Below are 16538 nucleotides of genomic sequence, written 5' to 3'. Positions count from 1 at the left end.
TTATAAAGTTGACTCCTTGTCTTAAATAAACATTGCAAATAGACAGCAGCTGTGCCAGCCTCTGAGAAGAGAAATCTAAGGTTTTGGGCAGGGAACCATGAGCTTTGGTTTAAAACATGAGTCTATATTTCTTTCTCTTTAAGATGCTGATGACTCTGCTCTGTACGAAGAACTTGTTTTTTTTGCTGCAGAAGTATTGGCAAACAATTTGCATATTTTTCATGAGAAATGTCATGATATGCACTCATGTACATAATGAGATACAGACAGGCAATGACAGACACCCAGTACAGCCAATCAACACACAGAACAGAACACAATCAATCACCAGGCAGACACTCGAAGGTGGTCTCCCACTTTAAAACACATGAGGCATCAACACTCTGCCTCTTTCCACTGATGACAACTGTGGTGACAGTCAGGGTGTATATATCAGTTAGCACCTTCTACACGTGGCTCAGAGCTAGTCTGGTCTAGTTAGTTATAGTAAGCACGCTTAGATTAGTAGAGTGTCAAACCCACAGTGAACTGTGTGCACTGCTTAACAAGTTCAATAAAGCGTATTGAACTAACATCAAAGTTTGGAGTCTACTTTCACGTACAACTGCATCCAGTTGCATTCCGTGTTACCCCAGGGTGATTAACACGACAAGAAAGATCTTCTGCTTTGTGCATTAGTTACTGTTGCTGCAAGGGGTAGTATTTTTGCAATGTTTTTTGTGAGTATAACCGAAGTTGCAGCAAACAAAGAGGACTGAGGCTGGGAATTCTTTAAGAAGTTTGCAGATCCAGTCCAAAATTTGAATGAGGAAAATTAATTCTTGAGGCTGCCCAACATATTTATTGAGAACTGACCTGGAGGAAGGCTGAGACCATGGGCGAAATTCTCCATAATCGGCGCGATGTCCGCCGACCGGCGCCAGAAACGGCACAAATCAGTCCGGCATTGCGCCGCCCGAAAGGTGCGGACTCCTCCGCATCTTGACCAGCCGAGCCCTAACCTTGAGGGGCTAGGCCTGCGCCGGACTGATTTCCGCCCGCCAGCTGGCGCGGAAATGACACTGCCGGGCGGCGCAAGCGTGGGAGCATCAGTGGCCGCACACGGCATCCCCGCGCATGCGCAGTGGAGGGAGTCACTTCCGCCTCCACCATGGTGGAGACCGTGGTGAAGGCGGAAGGAAAAGAGTGCCTCCACGGCACAGGCCCGCCCACGGATCGGTGGGCCCCGATCGCGGGCCAGGCCACCTTGGGGGCACCCCCCCGGGGCCAGATCGCCCCGCGCCCCCCCCAGGACCCCAGAGCCCGCCCGCGCCGCCTTGTCACGGCGGTAAGAGAGGTGGTTTAATCCACGCCGATGGGACAGGCATTCTAGCAGCGGGACTTCGGCCCATCCGGGCCGGAGAATCGCCGGGGGGGGGGGGGGGGGGCCGCCAACCGGCGTGGCGTGATTCCCGCCCCCGCCGAATCTCCGGTGCCGGAGAATTCGGCAACCGGCGGGAGCGGGATTCACGCCAGCCCCCGGCGATTCTCCGAACCGGCGGGGGGTCGGAGAATCTCGCCCCATATATATATCATACACAAGCCAGATTTTATACACATTTATATATATATATACATACATAATTGCTTTCACTTTTGGGAAGAATGCATCAGCCATTAGTGCTCTAGCGTATTGCTGAGTGTAGGGGAGAGTAGATGACACCACATGTTGGTATCTGGCTTCCTTTGCAATCAACATCAGCAGTGAAGTGTCATTGAATTAATCTTCCGATGGTTTCTGATGATAGAGATATCATCATTTAAATAGATGCCCATTATGCAAGAAGCACCTTTGTTATACAGCAGTTATGTTGCCTTCATTGCTTGAGGGAACATTCACAATGAAGAATAAAATAAAAACTAAAGTGCTGGAAATATTCAGCAGGCCTGACAGCATCTGTGGAGAGAGGAAACCGAGGTAACGTTTTGAGTTGAATATGACTCTTCAGAACTGAAGGATGGAAGAAATGAGATGGAGTTTATGCTGTTCAAAGAGGGGTGGGGAGTAAGGAAGAACAAAGTCAAACATCTGGGATAGGGTAGAGGGCAGGAGAGATTGTTTCTTTGTTAGAACCATTTTCACTCGGTTTGCTTTTTGTTCCTGATATCTTTATCATTTAATTTCTCCCGCCCTCCATCTTATTCCAGACATTCCCTCTTGTTCCAACCCACCCTTTCTCCCTTTCAATGGCATAAAACCTATCACATTTCTTCAGAAGTGAAGGAAGGCAGAAGAGACGTACTGGACTCAAAACATTGGGCACGATTTAACGCCCAAAAAAGAGTCCCATTTTGGGCACGAATAGCCGGGTGTTTCATGCTGCACTGAAAATGACCCCGGTATCACACGGGAATCAGTGTTTGGCCTCGGCGAGGAACGCCCCGACGATGTCGCACTTACTTTGCCTCCTGAACTCGTCACAGCAGGAAGAGATAGGGGTGCCATTTTTAAATGCCGCCGGGTGTCCCACAGCCCCTCGCCCCACCTCATTAGGGAAGGACACCAAGGGTGACACTGCCAGGATACCTGGGTGGCAATGCCAAGATGCCAGCCGGAGTGCAAGGATAACACCCTACCCAGAGCCTGACCACAAAGGGGCCTCTCTGGCCTGGGAAACCACTCCCAAGTGTCAGTAGGCCTGGTCCACATTTGTATGGACCAATGTAAACAGCTGCATGGCGAGGTCTCCCAGGTGCAGACATTTGTTCCTGGGCCTTGGGAGTATCGGATGCAGACATATTTACATGAGCCTAACTGTTCACTTATATATGTAAATTTGGATCCCGACCAGTGAGGGCGAAATCCGGATCACAACATCTCGAGATATCGTGAAGTGATTCGAGCCTAGCAAATTCCGTGAAGTTTAACGCCTCGTCGCTGTTTCACGGAACTGCTGTGTATTTCCAGCACTTACTGTTTTTATTATACAGAAGAACTACTGCTGAGATCTGCAGTGATGAGGACTAACCACCAACAAACTCTCGAATTGTAGTGGAGAATAAACATGAGGCAAATACCTCAACCAAAATTACTGCAACACAAATCAATGGAATCCTAAAGTAAAGCCTCCATTGTTTAGCCAGTTCAGGTAGTGTGCAAAAACAGGCAAGCATTCAAGACAATGATTATGGACAGAGCAACAGCAGGGCAACAATAAGCGGAGATCCAGCAAGAACTCAAGAATGCAAGACTGTCAGACCTTAAAAGGCAGACTGAGCTGTGGAGTTCAGCAAGGCACTATTTCTTGTTCCAAAGGCAAGAAGTCAATGTCATATGACTCCCACCTCCACCATCTTTGACGAAAGGATGTGTTGCTATCGTCTGGATTCCAAAGAGTCTTGGCCACTAGGAATTGAAAGGGAGGTTGCAAGGCCTTTGTCTTAGCAGTCAATCCATCCCCTTCTGGTCAGCCTGGATTAGAAAATGCAGATGGTCTTTGTATATATCTCTTTGAGGTTGGGCTGTTCAGTCCACAAGGAATCATTAGTGGCTCCCAGAGATAATGAGGTGTGGGTTTTTCTAAAACTGCTTAGTTTCTTCTTCTGTTCAGGGAGCCACAACAGCTGAGATCAGAGCAGACTGGTGATCAGATATGAAACATGGTAGCACAAGTGGCTAGCACTGTGGCTTCACAGCGCCAGTGTCCCAGGTTCGATTACCCGCTGGGACACTGTCTGTGCGGAGTCTGCACGTTCTCCCCGTGTCTGCGTGGGTTTCCTCCGGGTGCTCCGGTTTCCTCCCACAGTCCAAAGATGTGCAGGTTAGGTGGATTGGCCATGATAAATTGCCTTTAGTGACCAAAAAGGTTTAGACAGGTTATTGGGTTACGAGGATAGGGTGGAAGTGAGGGCTTAAGTGGGTTGGTGCAGACATGATGGGCCGAATGGCCTCCTGCTCTGCACTGTATGTTCTATGAAACCTTCCTGCTCTGCATGGCTTAAGACTGTGTAATTTGTACTGGCAGTGACTCTGTGTTTTGAAATCTCCTGATGGAGGTGACTAATCAGAAATTGAAACTTTTGAAAACCTCCCCCATCTTGCGTATGATTGGGGTTGAGTACTCCAGGCTGCTGAAACTAGAATCCAGAGCGAAATTTCACACAATTGTAAGAGCCTACTTGTGAACAGCTGCTGGGTATGAACATGCTGCTTTTGTTACCTGCGGGGAAACTGAGAAAAACACTTTTGCATTTTGGGAAAGGGAGCTCTAATCTTTATAGCCTTCTGATGTAGAAAATGTTTCCCATATTTACCTGCAGAGTTTTGCAGTGGCATGTCTGTCTCGGAGAGTTAGCTAACTTCTGAATTCTATTTAAAAATAGAAACTAATTAATGTGACAATTAATTATTCCTAATGTTGTCTGTGTCAGGGAGTCTTCATTTCAAAAGTATCGAAGGGGGGTCCTGCTGATCTTGCTGGTGTACAAGTTGGGGACATGGTCCTGGAGGTAAGGTTGTGCAACTCCTTGTAACCAATTCAGGTTGATCTCTTCTTATGAATAGCAGAATTTGAGAAATGCTGCAGATCTCTCTTTGTTTATACCCCTCTTTGAATCTATCAAGACAATTTGACAAAGATGAAGAAAAAGAAAGCAAGACTGCCCTTTACCATAGTGCCTTTCACCACCTCGGGACACCCTAAAGCACTTGGCAGCCACTGAAATACTTTAGAAGTTGTTACAACCACAGCAGATGCTATTTGCTGAATAAGCCAAATCCCCAAGGGAAACTTGTATTACTGACCATAACCCTTTTTTCGTATTCTGAAAAATGAGGAGAAATTTACTGATGCCATGAGCATAAGATTCCAGGAGCGCGTCTGGGATTTTACAAATGAAAAGATTTATAATAATAATAATCGCTTATTGTCACAAGTAGGCTTTAATGAAGTTACTGTGAAAAGCCCCTAGTCGGCACATTCCAGCGCCTGTTTATGACCAAGAAGGAAAGAAAACTCAAGCATACAACTTAAAACAGTCTTACAAAACATCCACTTAGTCAGGACACACAAGTGAGCTCCTTCTTGGCAACAATCCCTTCGAGATTTTTTACTATAAATCCAGTAATTTCCAAGGCAAAACTGCTCTCACTAAAAGTAACTTCTTAAACTCAGCTGGGGAAATCCAAAAGAAATCAGAAACAAGACTGCTTTCTGATACAAAGGCCGGAATTCTCCGGCCGTCGGGATTCTCTTTTCCTGCTGACAAACCCCCGCCTGCGGGATTCCCAGCGGCATTCCCATTGACAAGCGGCGGAAAGAGAGAATCCCACCGCCAGTGAATAGCACACTGCCGAGGAACACGCGGCTGGGACCGGAGAAACCCTCCCAAAGACTTTACTGGTTTCTGGATGTCTACTTCTGAATTTGCACGCTCTCTGAGCATAGAACTGTCCCCAGGATATTTTCCCTACACAGCCAACACAATTCAGCTCAACATCTTTCTTTAAATATCCTTCTTTCTTTTCATCTTTGATCCATTCAACTTTTTGAAAACATCTTTTATGTCTTTCCTTTTGGGTCAGTTCAAATTTAATAACCTTGCTTTGTTTACTTACGAAACCATTGCGAGTTATAAAAGTGCCTTAGTTTGAAACTTAACAGCTTAAAAGCCAAGTCCCTTTCTATCTCCGAATGCAAATTTTAAAACTCAACCTATTTACCTATAAATCCACTTAACCACAGCTTCCCCTTACAATGTATGCATTTAGTACCTTTACCCCTTTCACCTCTGTTCCTGAGTTCTGCTTGCCTTGCAATCACACTACTTTTACTAGTATTAAATCCTCTCTTGCCTATAAAGGATCTACTAATGCTTTATTTAGAACCCCAACTATGATTCTGTCATGAATGAGCTCATCCTTTAAGATTCCATAATTGCAGTTCTCTGTCAGCCTATAGAGATCGTTGATGAATACTTGGTTTTTGCTTTTTCATATTAAATTTAACCCCCTCTGTTATTAAATTGCAACAGACAGTGAAATAAGAGTAGAAAGATTGTAAGATATCTTCATTAGTTCAGTTGAAGTCACGTCAACCACCTATCCTACGAGCATGTTGCCAGCGACAGCAAGAAGTAATGTCCTGACTTTGTGGTCTTGATCCTTTTTGTGTAATCTTGAAGTAATTCTGTACCTTTTGAACCTTGAAAGTTATCCCAGTTCTGAGTCTATTGCAAGCCTTCTTCCCAATGAAATCTATCTGGGAGTTGTATTGTGGATTCCATGCTGTTTCTAAGCCCTAGGATTGTTTCTGTTTTTGTATTTCTGCTTGCCAATTTGGGCCTGTGCTCACTGATGTCCGGTCTCTGGGTCTGTGTCTCAGCATATATCTGTTGCTCCCATGATGTTCAGATGACAACTTGGTGAGCCTTAGTTTGTTTTCTTTGGTCCATCCATTTTGCCGATCTTCCTTCTTGCCAGCCTTGCATCTTTTTAAGGCCTGCTGGGTGTTATACCCGCTGCCACCATGTTTTGTTGTGTGGTCGGGGTCGGCACTGGGAGTTTGACGATTGTCTATTTGCCCAAAAGGCGAGGGACAAGATTGAGAAAGCGGGGCTTTCATAAATAACCTCAGCCGGTACGGGAATTGAACCCACGCTGCTGGCCTTGCTCTGCATCACAGACCAGCATATATCCCTAATCCCTTTGCTCCTGCACCCTCCTTTATCCTTTATTTTATATTAGGCGGGATTCTCCAGTCTCGTCCCTGGTGGGACCTATTGCGAGCGAGGAATAGAAAAGCTGGCGTTCCAGCCAAAACTCTGTTCACTTTCACCGGCACCGGGAAATCCCCGCCGTGAACTAAGACACAAGATTTCGGCTATTATATCACCCCATTCTTCCGACCAACATGAAACACTTCACACTCCTTTGCATAAAATTAATCTGCCCCTTTCCCCAAACTGTCTATATCCTCTTGAAGTTTAACACAGAAGCGGGAACCTAGGGATACGGAGGAAAGTCAGGCGAAGGGCAAGGGATTCTGGAATAAGACTTGAAGAGTGAATGGTACAAAGAGGCAACTAGACACGTCAGTAGAGGATCAGTGATAAAAGTTCCCTACTCTGAAATTTAACAGTTAAAAAGCCATGTGAGGAGTGGGTAAATGGGAGTCAAATTAGTTTAAAGGGGACATGTGCCATATCCATGAGCATCACTCCACTTGCCATCTGCCTCATCTCTCCACTCATACTCGGCAGGGAAGGGAATTGGAAGTTTTCAACTCCTTCCTGGCAGGACATGTTAGCACATGTGCGGCAAGTGTTTTCCCATTGTTCAGAGTGACACAGGTTAGCTTCAGGTGAAAGCAAATGTTAGGCTTGTAGCTTGTCCTGGCCTTGATGGTTCTTCCTGCCAAGTTTTTAGTTTTATTTTCGCTGTTTGTTTTATTGAATTAAACAAAGCATAAAGAATGCAACTCACCCCTCGGGCAGCTTCTCACAAGTCTTAAAATGCGGTTCTTCAAATTTTGTCTGACCCAGTTAAGTGATATTCCAAGTAGTTAATATACCCATAATATAATATTCAAAGGGCACATTAAGGCAAACCAAATGTTTGTTGTAAGAGTTTCCTCTATAGGCCATGAAGTTGACTTGTATAGTGTCGCTGCTATTACGTAACTACAAATCATTCCCAAATTAATCTCTGCAGCGAACTTTGACTACTGTTAGCGCTGGTGGCCCAGAACAAAATCCGACACATTGCTGTTATCTCACACATGTGGAATGTGCCATTTATTCCATTTACAGTTTGTGAGACAACACCCAAGTGAAAAAGCCGTAGGCAGTTTAATATACCGTAAAAAAAAAAACACCCTCCAACCACTGGCTGCTGACTCTCCTCACCAGCACACTATAACCTGTAGCCATGGCAATATCCTTGCAGTAACTGCCACAAAGCATTGCGGAATGTTAATTGTGCAAATAAAAAACTTTTGTTGTTGCTGCATGGCTGATTTACAGAAAAGAAAGTGCTTGCATAATCCCCATAGAACTTCAAGTATCAACTGCTGAGTAAAATTGAACTGAAGAGACCTGCAAAGAGATCACATTAGAACACCAAGCATGTATACACAGACCTATGCTGCCTCCACTTCTATATTGAATCATCAACTTGTAAAGTCACATCTGAGACCCGAACACTGGTGCCGATCCTGAGTTGTTACTCCACACAACTTCATATTGTTGTCCTTTCTCAATTTCCACGTACAAATCAAACACCAATATTTTTAGCTGGAAAATGGTGCAGATGTAGTTGTATGTTTTTTTTCAACCAGTCAGGAAACCTGTATCACTCAGTTATGACATTTGCAAGTTTCACAGATCACCTTCACTATTGAAATAAGTGTGTGTGTGTGGTGGAGAGGGGGGAGAGGTTGTTGCTTCCTGATTACCACAGTGAGGCTTAAAGGCGTGAACCCTTTTTGATCCAAGCCTCATAAAGATGTTGCCGAGGAGCTGTAAATGCTGAATGTTGCTTTAAGGCAGTTTGCTGATCATAGAAGCTGGGTAATAGGCCAGTTAAGGTTGATGCTGTACAGATCTGGATGAGTGGGGGAGAGGGCCCTGAGGGTTGCCGTTCAGACACTGGCCAGAAGGACACTCCTGCTCCTTCTGATGGCACAAGATGAGGGAAAAAGGAATGAAAAAGGGCCTTTTGTGGAGTTATGCATTGGCCCCCTTAAGGACAATGGGGAGGCAATGACGCAGTGGCTGGACTAGTAAACCAGAAACTCAGGGTATTGTTCTGGGGTCCGGGGTTCGAATCCCACCACTGCAGATGGTGAAATTTGAATTCAATAGAAGTCTAAAGATGACCATGAAACCATTGTTGATTGTCGTAAAAATTCATCTGGTTCACTAATGTGCTTTAGGGAAGGAAATCTGCTGTCCATGCCTGGTCTGTGACTCCAGATCCACAGCAATGTGGTTAACTACCCCCTCAAGGGCAATTAGGGATGGGCAATAAATGCAGATCCAGTCAGCGACACCCACATCCCATGAATAAATTTTTTAAAAGGACACTGGTGAGATAGCTCCAGACGATTGGTCAATGAGTGGGGCTTGCACATGTGACACCAATTGGTCCATAAAAAAATCACATTGGGTTTGATTTAAATAAAGCTCCCACAGGGTTGCTGGATGGCTTTCCCGAGGCCCGCCCACCCAAAGCAGTTTCAGCGAGATCTTATCCTTGTCATATTTTGAGAAGCTGCTGCTTGGTTCTGCCCAGGAAGAGGTGGAGAACCGACAGACATTGGCTCAATTGTATTTAATAATGTAATATTCACCAACCTCTAATTACAGGATCTTCCGAAATGAATAATGATAAATGCCAACAAAGTCTCTGGTTTTTCAGGTCAATGGAATAAGTCTCCAAAACGTAACCCATCATGAAGCAGTGAATACCCTGAGGAATTCAGGGACTGTAATTAAGATACTAATTTTGAGGGACAGGGCATTCACAGTTGACGGCACAGTTGCCTCCAACGTGAACAGTGGTGAAGCAGACAACGTTCGACCTCCTCAGACTGTGTGGCCGTGCTTTATAACTCAGCCAGCTGCCAGCTCCGAGCAACCGGAATCACGGAACGCCTTTCTTGAAGGAAAGATGACAACTACATGCAACGGAAATAGCTCGGTAAATAAAACTCGTACATCTGAATTTGACCTTAGCTTTGACGTTGTCGTTTCCCCCCCTCCCCCTCCCCCGCCATTCCAATTCTGCACGCTTCTCTTCATCGCCTAAGATTTGTTGAGTAAAGCCAAATGGGCAGTGGCATGTCTTATCATTTGCACATGGGAAACAATAATATCTTCACAAGATAAATAAAAGCAAGCACTTTTGATGCTGGAAATCTGAAATATGACCAGAAAATACTGGATAAACATGGTCCGCAGCATCTGTGGCGTGTGTAAGTGAATGACCATTTCTAGTCCATATTACATTTTCACTTCTGAAGAGGCCGTAGGGACTTTTTATTTTTCTGAACAGGAATAGGACGTCCAGCCCCTCGAGCCTGCTCCATTATTCAGTAGGATCATGGCTGATCCGACATTCCTCACGTCCAGTTTCTTGCCCTTTTCTCATAACCCATGATTCCCTTACTAATCAAGAATCATCCATCACCCATAAACAAACACAAGGACCCTGCCCCCTCAGCTTTCTGTGGCAAGGTGCTCCAAAGACTCTCAACCCTCTGAGAGAAGAATTCCTCTTCATCTCAATCTTAAATTAGCACCCCTTTATTCTGAGACTATGCACTCTGGCCCTAGACTCTCCCATGAGGGGATACATCCTCTCAGCATTTACTCTGTCAAGCTATTTAAGAATCCGGTATGTTTCAATGGGATCGCCTCTCATTTTTAAAATTCCAACGAGTAGAATCCAAATCTGTTTAAACCTTTGCTCATAAGACAACCCCTCCATACCGGGGATCTCCCATTGAACTGCCTGCAATGAAATAATGGATGAAATTCTCTGCTTCGCGCCTCAGGTAGTGGGGTTCCTAGTGAGGCAGAGAATCCAGCGTCAGGGAGAAAACGGGATCAGCGGCAGGCACCGATTCACTTCCGATGCTCCAGCCCCCCACTGGCGTTGGGATCAAGATTCGTACCTCTGTGCCAGTGAGAGGATGCATTTGGGTCTTTAAGACCCAATTGCACCTACTTAGCGGACTGGGCACCATATTCCCCAGGCCTGCATGATTCTCCGGTCCTCTGGGCTGGGAATCATGTGGGCAAGAATTAATACTGGTATGGACAAGCGTGTACCTGACGTGGTGTACATGAGGTAGTGTACCTGAGGTAGTGTACCTAAGGTAGTGTACCTGACGTAGTGTACCTGACGTAGTGTACCTGAGGTAGTGGATCTGACATAGTGGACCTGACGTGGTGTACCTGACGTGGTGTACCTGACGTGGTGTACCTGATGTGCTGTACCTGACGTAGTGGACCTGACGTAGTGGACCTGACATAGTGTACCTTACGTAGTGTACCTCGCGGTGGGCTAAGGGGGTAACTCATTAGAGGAGTTGTTTCCAAAATGCATTTGAGGCCCCCCCATGCCCACCCCCACCTCCAAATCCTCACAATGCAAGACCTTGCCAGACCCCTCTGAGGCCCTCAAAATAAAGAGACCCCTCCAGAAACCCCCTAGGTAAGAGGACTCCCCAGAGACCACCTAAATAAAGAAACTCCCCCACAGACTTCCCAGAGAAGAGATCCCTGTCAAGAAGCCACCAGAAAAGACAGTACTGTCTGAAACCTAGAGAACAATCCAGACTGAGGCAGTGAAAACAAATACCGTTGTAACACTCACCTAGACAATATACCTCCTGGCTCAGATAGAGGAAGCACCACATGTCAATTCCTGGAAAGAGAAACCAGGCTGTTGTGCTTAAAGCCCTCAGATCCTTGAGCTGCAAGCCATTAATCCATTTCCCTGACTGGGCTGTGATTGACAGCTTCCACACACAGACACAGCTGTCAGCCTTGGTTAAGTGACTCTGAAGTGCTCTATGGCATCTAACCACAATTTTTATAAACAACAACCACTTCAAACAGAGTTAAGTGCTGTCAATTACCAATGATCAAAATCACTCAAGTGTGAAGGGTGATTGGAAAGCACTTGAAATGGGCCAGGACCTGTCAATCAAAGAAGATGTTTATAAACATTGGTTAAAACATTTCAGAGTTACTCAACCATGAAGGAAGATGAATGGAGCGAAGCTGGCAGCTGTGTGTGTAGAAGCTGCCAATCACAGCCTAGTAAGGGAAATGAATGAATGGCTTGCAGCTCAAGGATCTGAGGGGTTTCAACACAGTCGACTGTTTTTCTCTTTCCAGGAATTGCCACGTAGTGCTTCCTGCATCCTGAGCCAGAAGGTGTATGCCCAGGTGAGTGTTACAACAGGTAGGAACAGGTTACTGAGTTAGATGATCGCCATGATCATAATGAATGGTGAGCAAGCTGAAAGGGCCTTCTCCTACGTTTCTATGTTATACCACAATCCCCTTGAAATAAGGGCCAACATATCATTAGCCTTCCTAATTACTTGCTGCACCTGTGTGCTAGCTTTCTGTGTTTCGTGCACAAGTCCCTCAAGAGACCTCCAAGTCCCTCTGCGTTGCAGCTTTCTGCAGTTTTCCATTTAAATAATACTCTTTTGTTTTCCCTTCCAAAATGAACAAATTCACATTTTCCCATAATCTTACTTTTGCCAACTTACTTAATTTAGCAATGACCTTTTGCAAACTGTATCCCTCTCTTGCCTTTCCACATAGTTTTGTGTCATCTGCAAATTTGGCTACAGTACATTCGCTTCCTTCCTCCAAGTCATTAATATATACTGTAAACAGTTGCAGTCCAAGCACTGATTCCTGTGGAACCTCACTGGTTACATGACTCCACCTGAAGACTCATACGTCAGTCTCCTATTCATTGACTACAGCTCCGCCTTCAACATCATAATCCCAGACAAAGCTCCAAAACCTAGGACTTGGCTCCTCTCTCTGCAACGGAAACCTCGACTTTCTGACCCATAGACCACAATCAATAAGGATAACAACAACAATTCCTCCACGTTAGTCCTCAATGCCGGGGCTCTGCATTGCTGCATACTTAGTCCCCTACTATACTCCCTGTACGCACACGTAATACTCTTTTATTTTGTTTTTCCTTCCAAAATTAACAAATTCACATTTTCCCACATTATTACTCAGTTTGTCAATTTTTTGCCCACTTATTTAATTTAGCAATGTATTCTTGCAAACTGACTGTGTGGCAAAATTTGGCTCCAACTCCATTTACAAATTTGCTGATGACACGACCGTTGGGGGTCGGATCTCAAACAATGATGAGTCAGAATACGAAAGGGAGATAGCGAACATAGTGGAGTGGTTTATCGACAACAATATCTCCCTCGATAGCAGCAAAACTCAAGAGCTGGTCATTGACTTCAGGAAGCAAAGTATCGTACCCACCCTGTCTGTATCAATGGTGTCGATGTGGAGATGGTTGATAGCTTCAAATTCCTTGGTATGCACATCACCAACAACCTGTCCTGGCCCACCCACGTCGACACTACGACCAAGAAAACACAACAGCGCCTATACTTTCTCAGGAAGCTAAGGAAATTCGGCATGTCCACATTGACTCTTACCAATTTTTACAGATGCACCATAGAAAGCATCCTATCTGGCTACATCACAGCCTGGTATGACAACTGCTCGGCCCAAGACCCCAAGAAACTACAGAGAGTCGTGAGCACAGCCCAGTCCATCACGCAAACCCGCCTCCCATCCATTGACTCTGCCTACACTTCCTGCTGCCTGGGAAAAGCGTGCAGCATAATCAAAGATCCCTCCCACCCGGGGACTCACTCTTCCAACTTCTTCCATCGGGCAGGAGATAAAAAAGTGAGAACATGCACCATCAGATTCAAAAACAGCTTCTTCCCCATGTTACCAGACTCTTAAACGACCCTCTTATGGACTGATCTGATCTCTTCATACATCTTCTCAACTGAGTAGTACTGCACTCCTGTATGCTTCACCCGATCCCAGGGCGGGATTCTCCAATAATGAGGCTATGTTCCCACTCCAGCATCAAAACGCGGGAGTTTCACTCTGGACTTTCCCGAAGAAAGTCCAGTGATTCTCCAACCTGGAGGGGGCTAGCAGGTTCTCGGGGTACTCCTTGCAGCTCTGGCTGCAGATACGGGGCCCTGCACGTCCAGTCGGGAGTCCGTGCATGTGCACGGCGGCAGACTTCGGCGGTCACCCCATGCGACATGGCGAACTCACACCACGAACCAGCCCCGAAAATATAGGCCCACCCGAGATCGCCCGCGCCCGCGGGTTGATGGCCCCCGATCGCTAGCCTGGCCGTCCGTGAGGTCCCCCCGGTGAAGGATCGCCCCGACTCCAATCAGGGCGGCCGCGGACTGAGTCTGCAACTGCCACTGGCCCTTCCCGAGACCCACGCCATTGCGAACTCGGACAGTTTTCGGCAAAGAATTGCCGCGGGGCCTCTGTCAATGGCCCCCTACTCATGCGCCGTAGACCACGCATGCGCGATTTGCGGTGATTCTCGAGAGGCCGATCGAGATTTTGGCACGGCGGCTCGGAGAATCCTGCCCCCTGTGTCTCGGTATTTACATTGTGTGCTGCTTATATTTGCCCTATGTTTTTTTTTCAAGTATGGAATGATCTGTCTGGACTGCACGCAGGACAATACTTTTCACTGTACCTCGGTACACATGACAATAAACAAATCCAAACCCTTATCCCCACTTGTTGTTTCCTGCTTGTTAGCTAGTTCTCTATCCATGCCAGCATACCACCTCCAACGCCATGGGCTCTTAACTTATGACTCAAAATGTTGACTCTGTTCCTCTCTCCACAGCTGCTGCTAGACCTGCTGAGTTTGTCCAAGATTTTCTGTTTTTATTACATTCTCAGGTGTGAATATTAGGGGTTATTGGATCACAGTTGAGCTGTTGTCCTTTTCAGTTCTTAGCTTGAAGGTGTTGAGGACAATTTTTCAGAACACTACCGTCAACACTGAAAACAGAGAACTCAGAGATAGATGGCAGGATTCTCCACTGCCCGATGCCGACAGCGTAATCTGCGATTGGGCAGGGAATCCCTCTTTACGACCGATTCAGGGATGGCGCCTGTTTTCGGACACTCGCCCCCTCCAAAGCAGCATCATTGAGGAGTACGCCACACGTCGTTGTGATGCCCCCAGGATGTTACCTAAAGGCCCTCACCCGATGCTCCGCCCCCGATGGGCTACGTTCCCGACGGCGCTCAACACATGTACTCTCAGTTTTTGTGAACCCGGTGTGGCGGTTGCGGGCTGTGTCCAGCACCGCCACCGTCGGGCGGGTGCTGTGCCGCTGGCCGTGGGGGGGGGGGGGGGTGCATTGGCAAGGGCTGGGGGGACTGGTAGGGAGTGGCCTGGGGTGGCGAGGAGGTTTCCTGGGGGACACTATCTGGCAGGTCAACTCCGCCCATGGCCGGCTCCATGTTGTATGGCGCAACCGATGCAGATCTACGCTGTGCGCATGGGCGGCCACAGACCCGGCAATTCTCCAGGCGTTTATATTGGGAAGGCCGTGCGTTTTATGTGGCGCCCCTGCTAGCCCCTCTGCAGTACACTCAATAACGACACAAGAGTGTGGAATGGTAAATGAAGGCTTTAATAAGCAGAGAACTAGCCAGTTACTGAGACGTGTGCTTACTGAGTGCCGCCTACAGGGCGCCACCTTATATACGGCTCCCTGTTTGGTGGAGCCAGAGGCGGAGTCCCCCAGGTTCCAAAACCCAGTCTTAAAGGGGCATCACCTACATGGTGTTAAGGGTACAGTAACCATTCATCACATTCACCCTATTTAAAAAAAAACGCAAAGTCCGTCGGGGGTGAGTGGAATCACATGTCTATTCGTTTTGGCGGCCTGATCGTCCTCGCCGACCTTCTCAGCTCGGGCGGTGGTGCGGCGGTCACGGACGTCTTTGGTGAGGGTACATCCGGGAGCACGGTGATCGGAGCTTTCGTCCGGGTCGGGGTCGGGGGGCAGGGGAAATAGCTGGGTGAATAGCTGGGGATGGGTGTAGTGGTGCCGGCGGGGAGTGTGGAGGGGGGCGCTGGGGGGGGGGGTGGGGGGGGGGGAGGGGGGTGCGCAGTCGGTGTCTACCGACGGAGTGGGGGTGCCGGGGGGGGCATCAGTCGGGGAACCAGCAGGTGCCAGGTCCCGTAGGGGAACCGCGAGGAGGGGGGGCGTCAGTAGTGCGGGAACCAGCGGTTGCCAGATCCCGGAGGGAATCCGTGTCTTGCCTGCCGTCGGGGTGCTCGACGTAGGCTTATCGGGGTTGGCATGTAGCACTCGGATCCACTCGACCAGGGGGTCCGTTTTATGGCTCCTCGCATGCCTCTGGAGGAGAACAGGTCCCGGAGTTGTCAGCCAAGGTGGAAGCGAGACCCCAGAGGTGGACTTCCTGGGGAAGACAAAGAAGCGGTATGAGGGGTTTCATTCGTGGCCGTGCAGAGGAGCGACCTAATGGAATGGAGGGCATGGGGTAGGACCTCCTGCCAGCGGGTGGTTGGGAGACGTCTCGACTGTAGAGCCAGAAGGACAGCCTTCCAAACTGTTGAGTTCTCCCTCTCCACCTGCACGTTTCTCCGCGGGTTATAACTGGTCGTTCTGCTCGAGGCGATGCCCTTGCTGAGCATATACTGACGCAGCTCATCGCTCATGAACGATGTACCCCGGTCGTTGTGGATATAAGCAGGGAAACCAAACAGGGTGAAGATGCTGTGCAGTGCCTTTATCATGATGGCTGAGCTCATGTCGGGACAGGAAACGGCGAATGGGAAGCGGGAGAACTGGCCGATGACGGTTAGGAAGTAGTGTTGCGACTTCTGGGAGCGGCGATGACCAGCTAAGTCGCACGTTTCGGCAGCTCCCGGTGGAACGGACTTTTGGGCTCTTAAT

General features: G+C 47.6%; 1 protein-coding gene across 1 annotated transcript in view; it reads left to right on the top strand.

Moving 5' to 3' along the window:
- Positions 1-16538, top strand: part of lrrc1 (leucine rich repeat containing 1) — a 322043-nt gene that overhangs the window by 291420 nt on the left and 14085 nt on the right. Inside the window, exons 18-19 of the mRNA XM_072498577.1 lie at positions 4411-4488; positions 9398-9679. Coding sequence (XP_072354678.1) covers positions 4411-4488; positions 9398-9679 — 360 coding nt within the window. The remainder of the gene's footprint in view (positions 1-4410; positions 4489-9397; positions 9680-16538) is intronic.

Source organism: Scyliorhinus torazame, chromosome 4, assembly GCF_047496885.1.
Source record: "Scyliorhinus torazame isolate Kashiwa2021f chromosome 4, sScyTor2.1, whole genome shotgun sequence".
Classification (NCBI taxonomy): Eukaryota; Metazoa; Chordata; class Chondrichthyes; order Carcharhiniformes; family Scyliorhinidae; genus Scyliorhinus; species Scyliorhinus torazame.
Note: the sequence above shows the minus strand (reverse complement) of the source record. Positions and strands in the feature narration are given on the sequence as shown.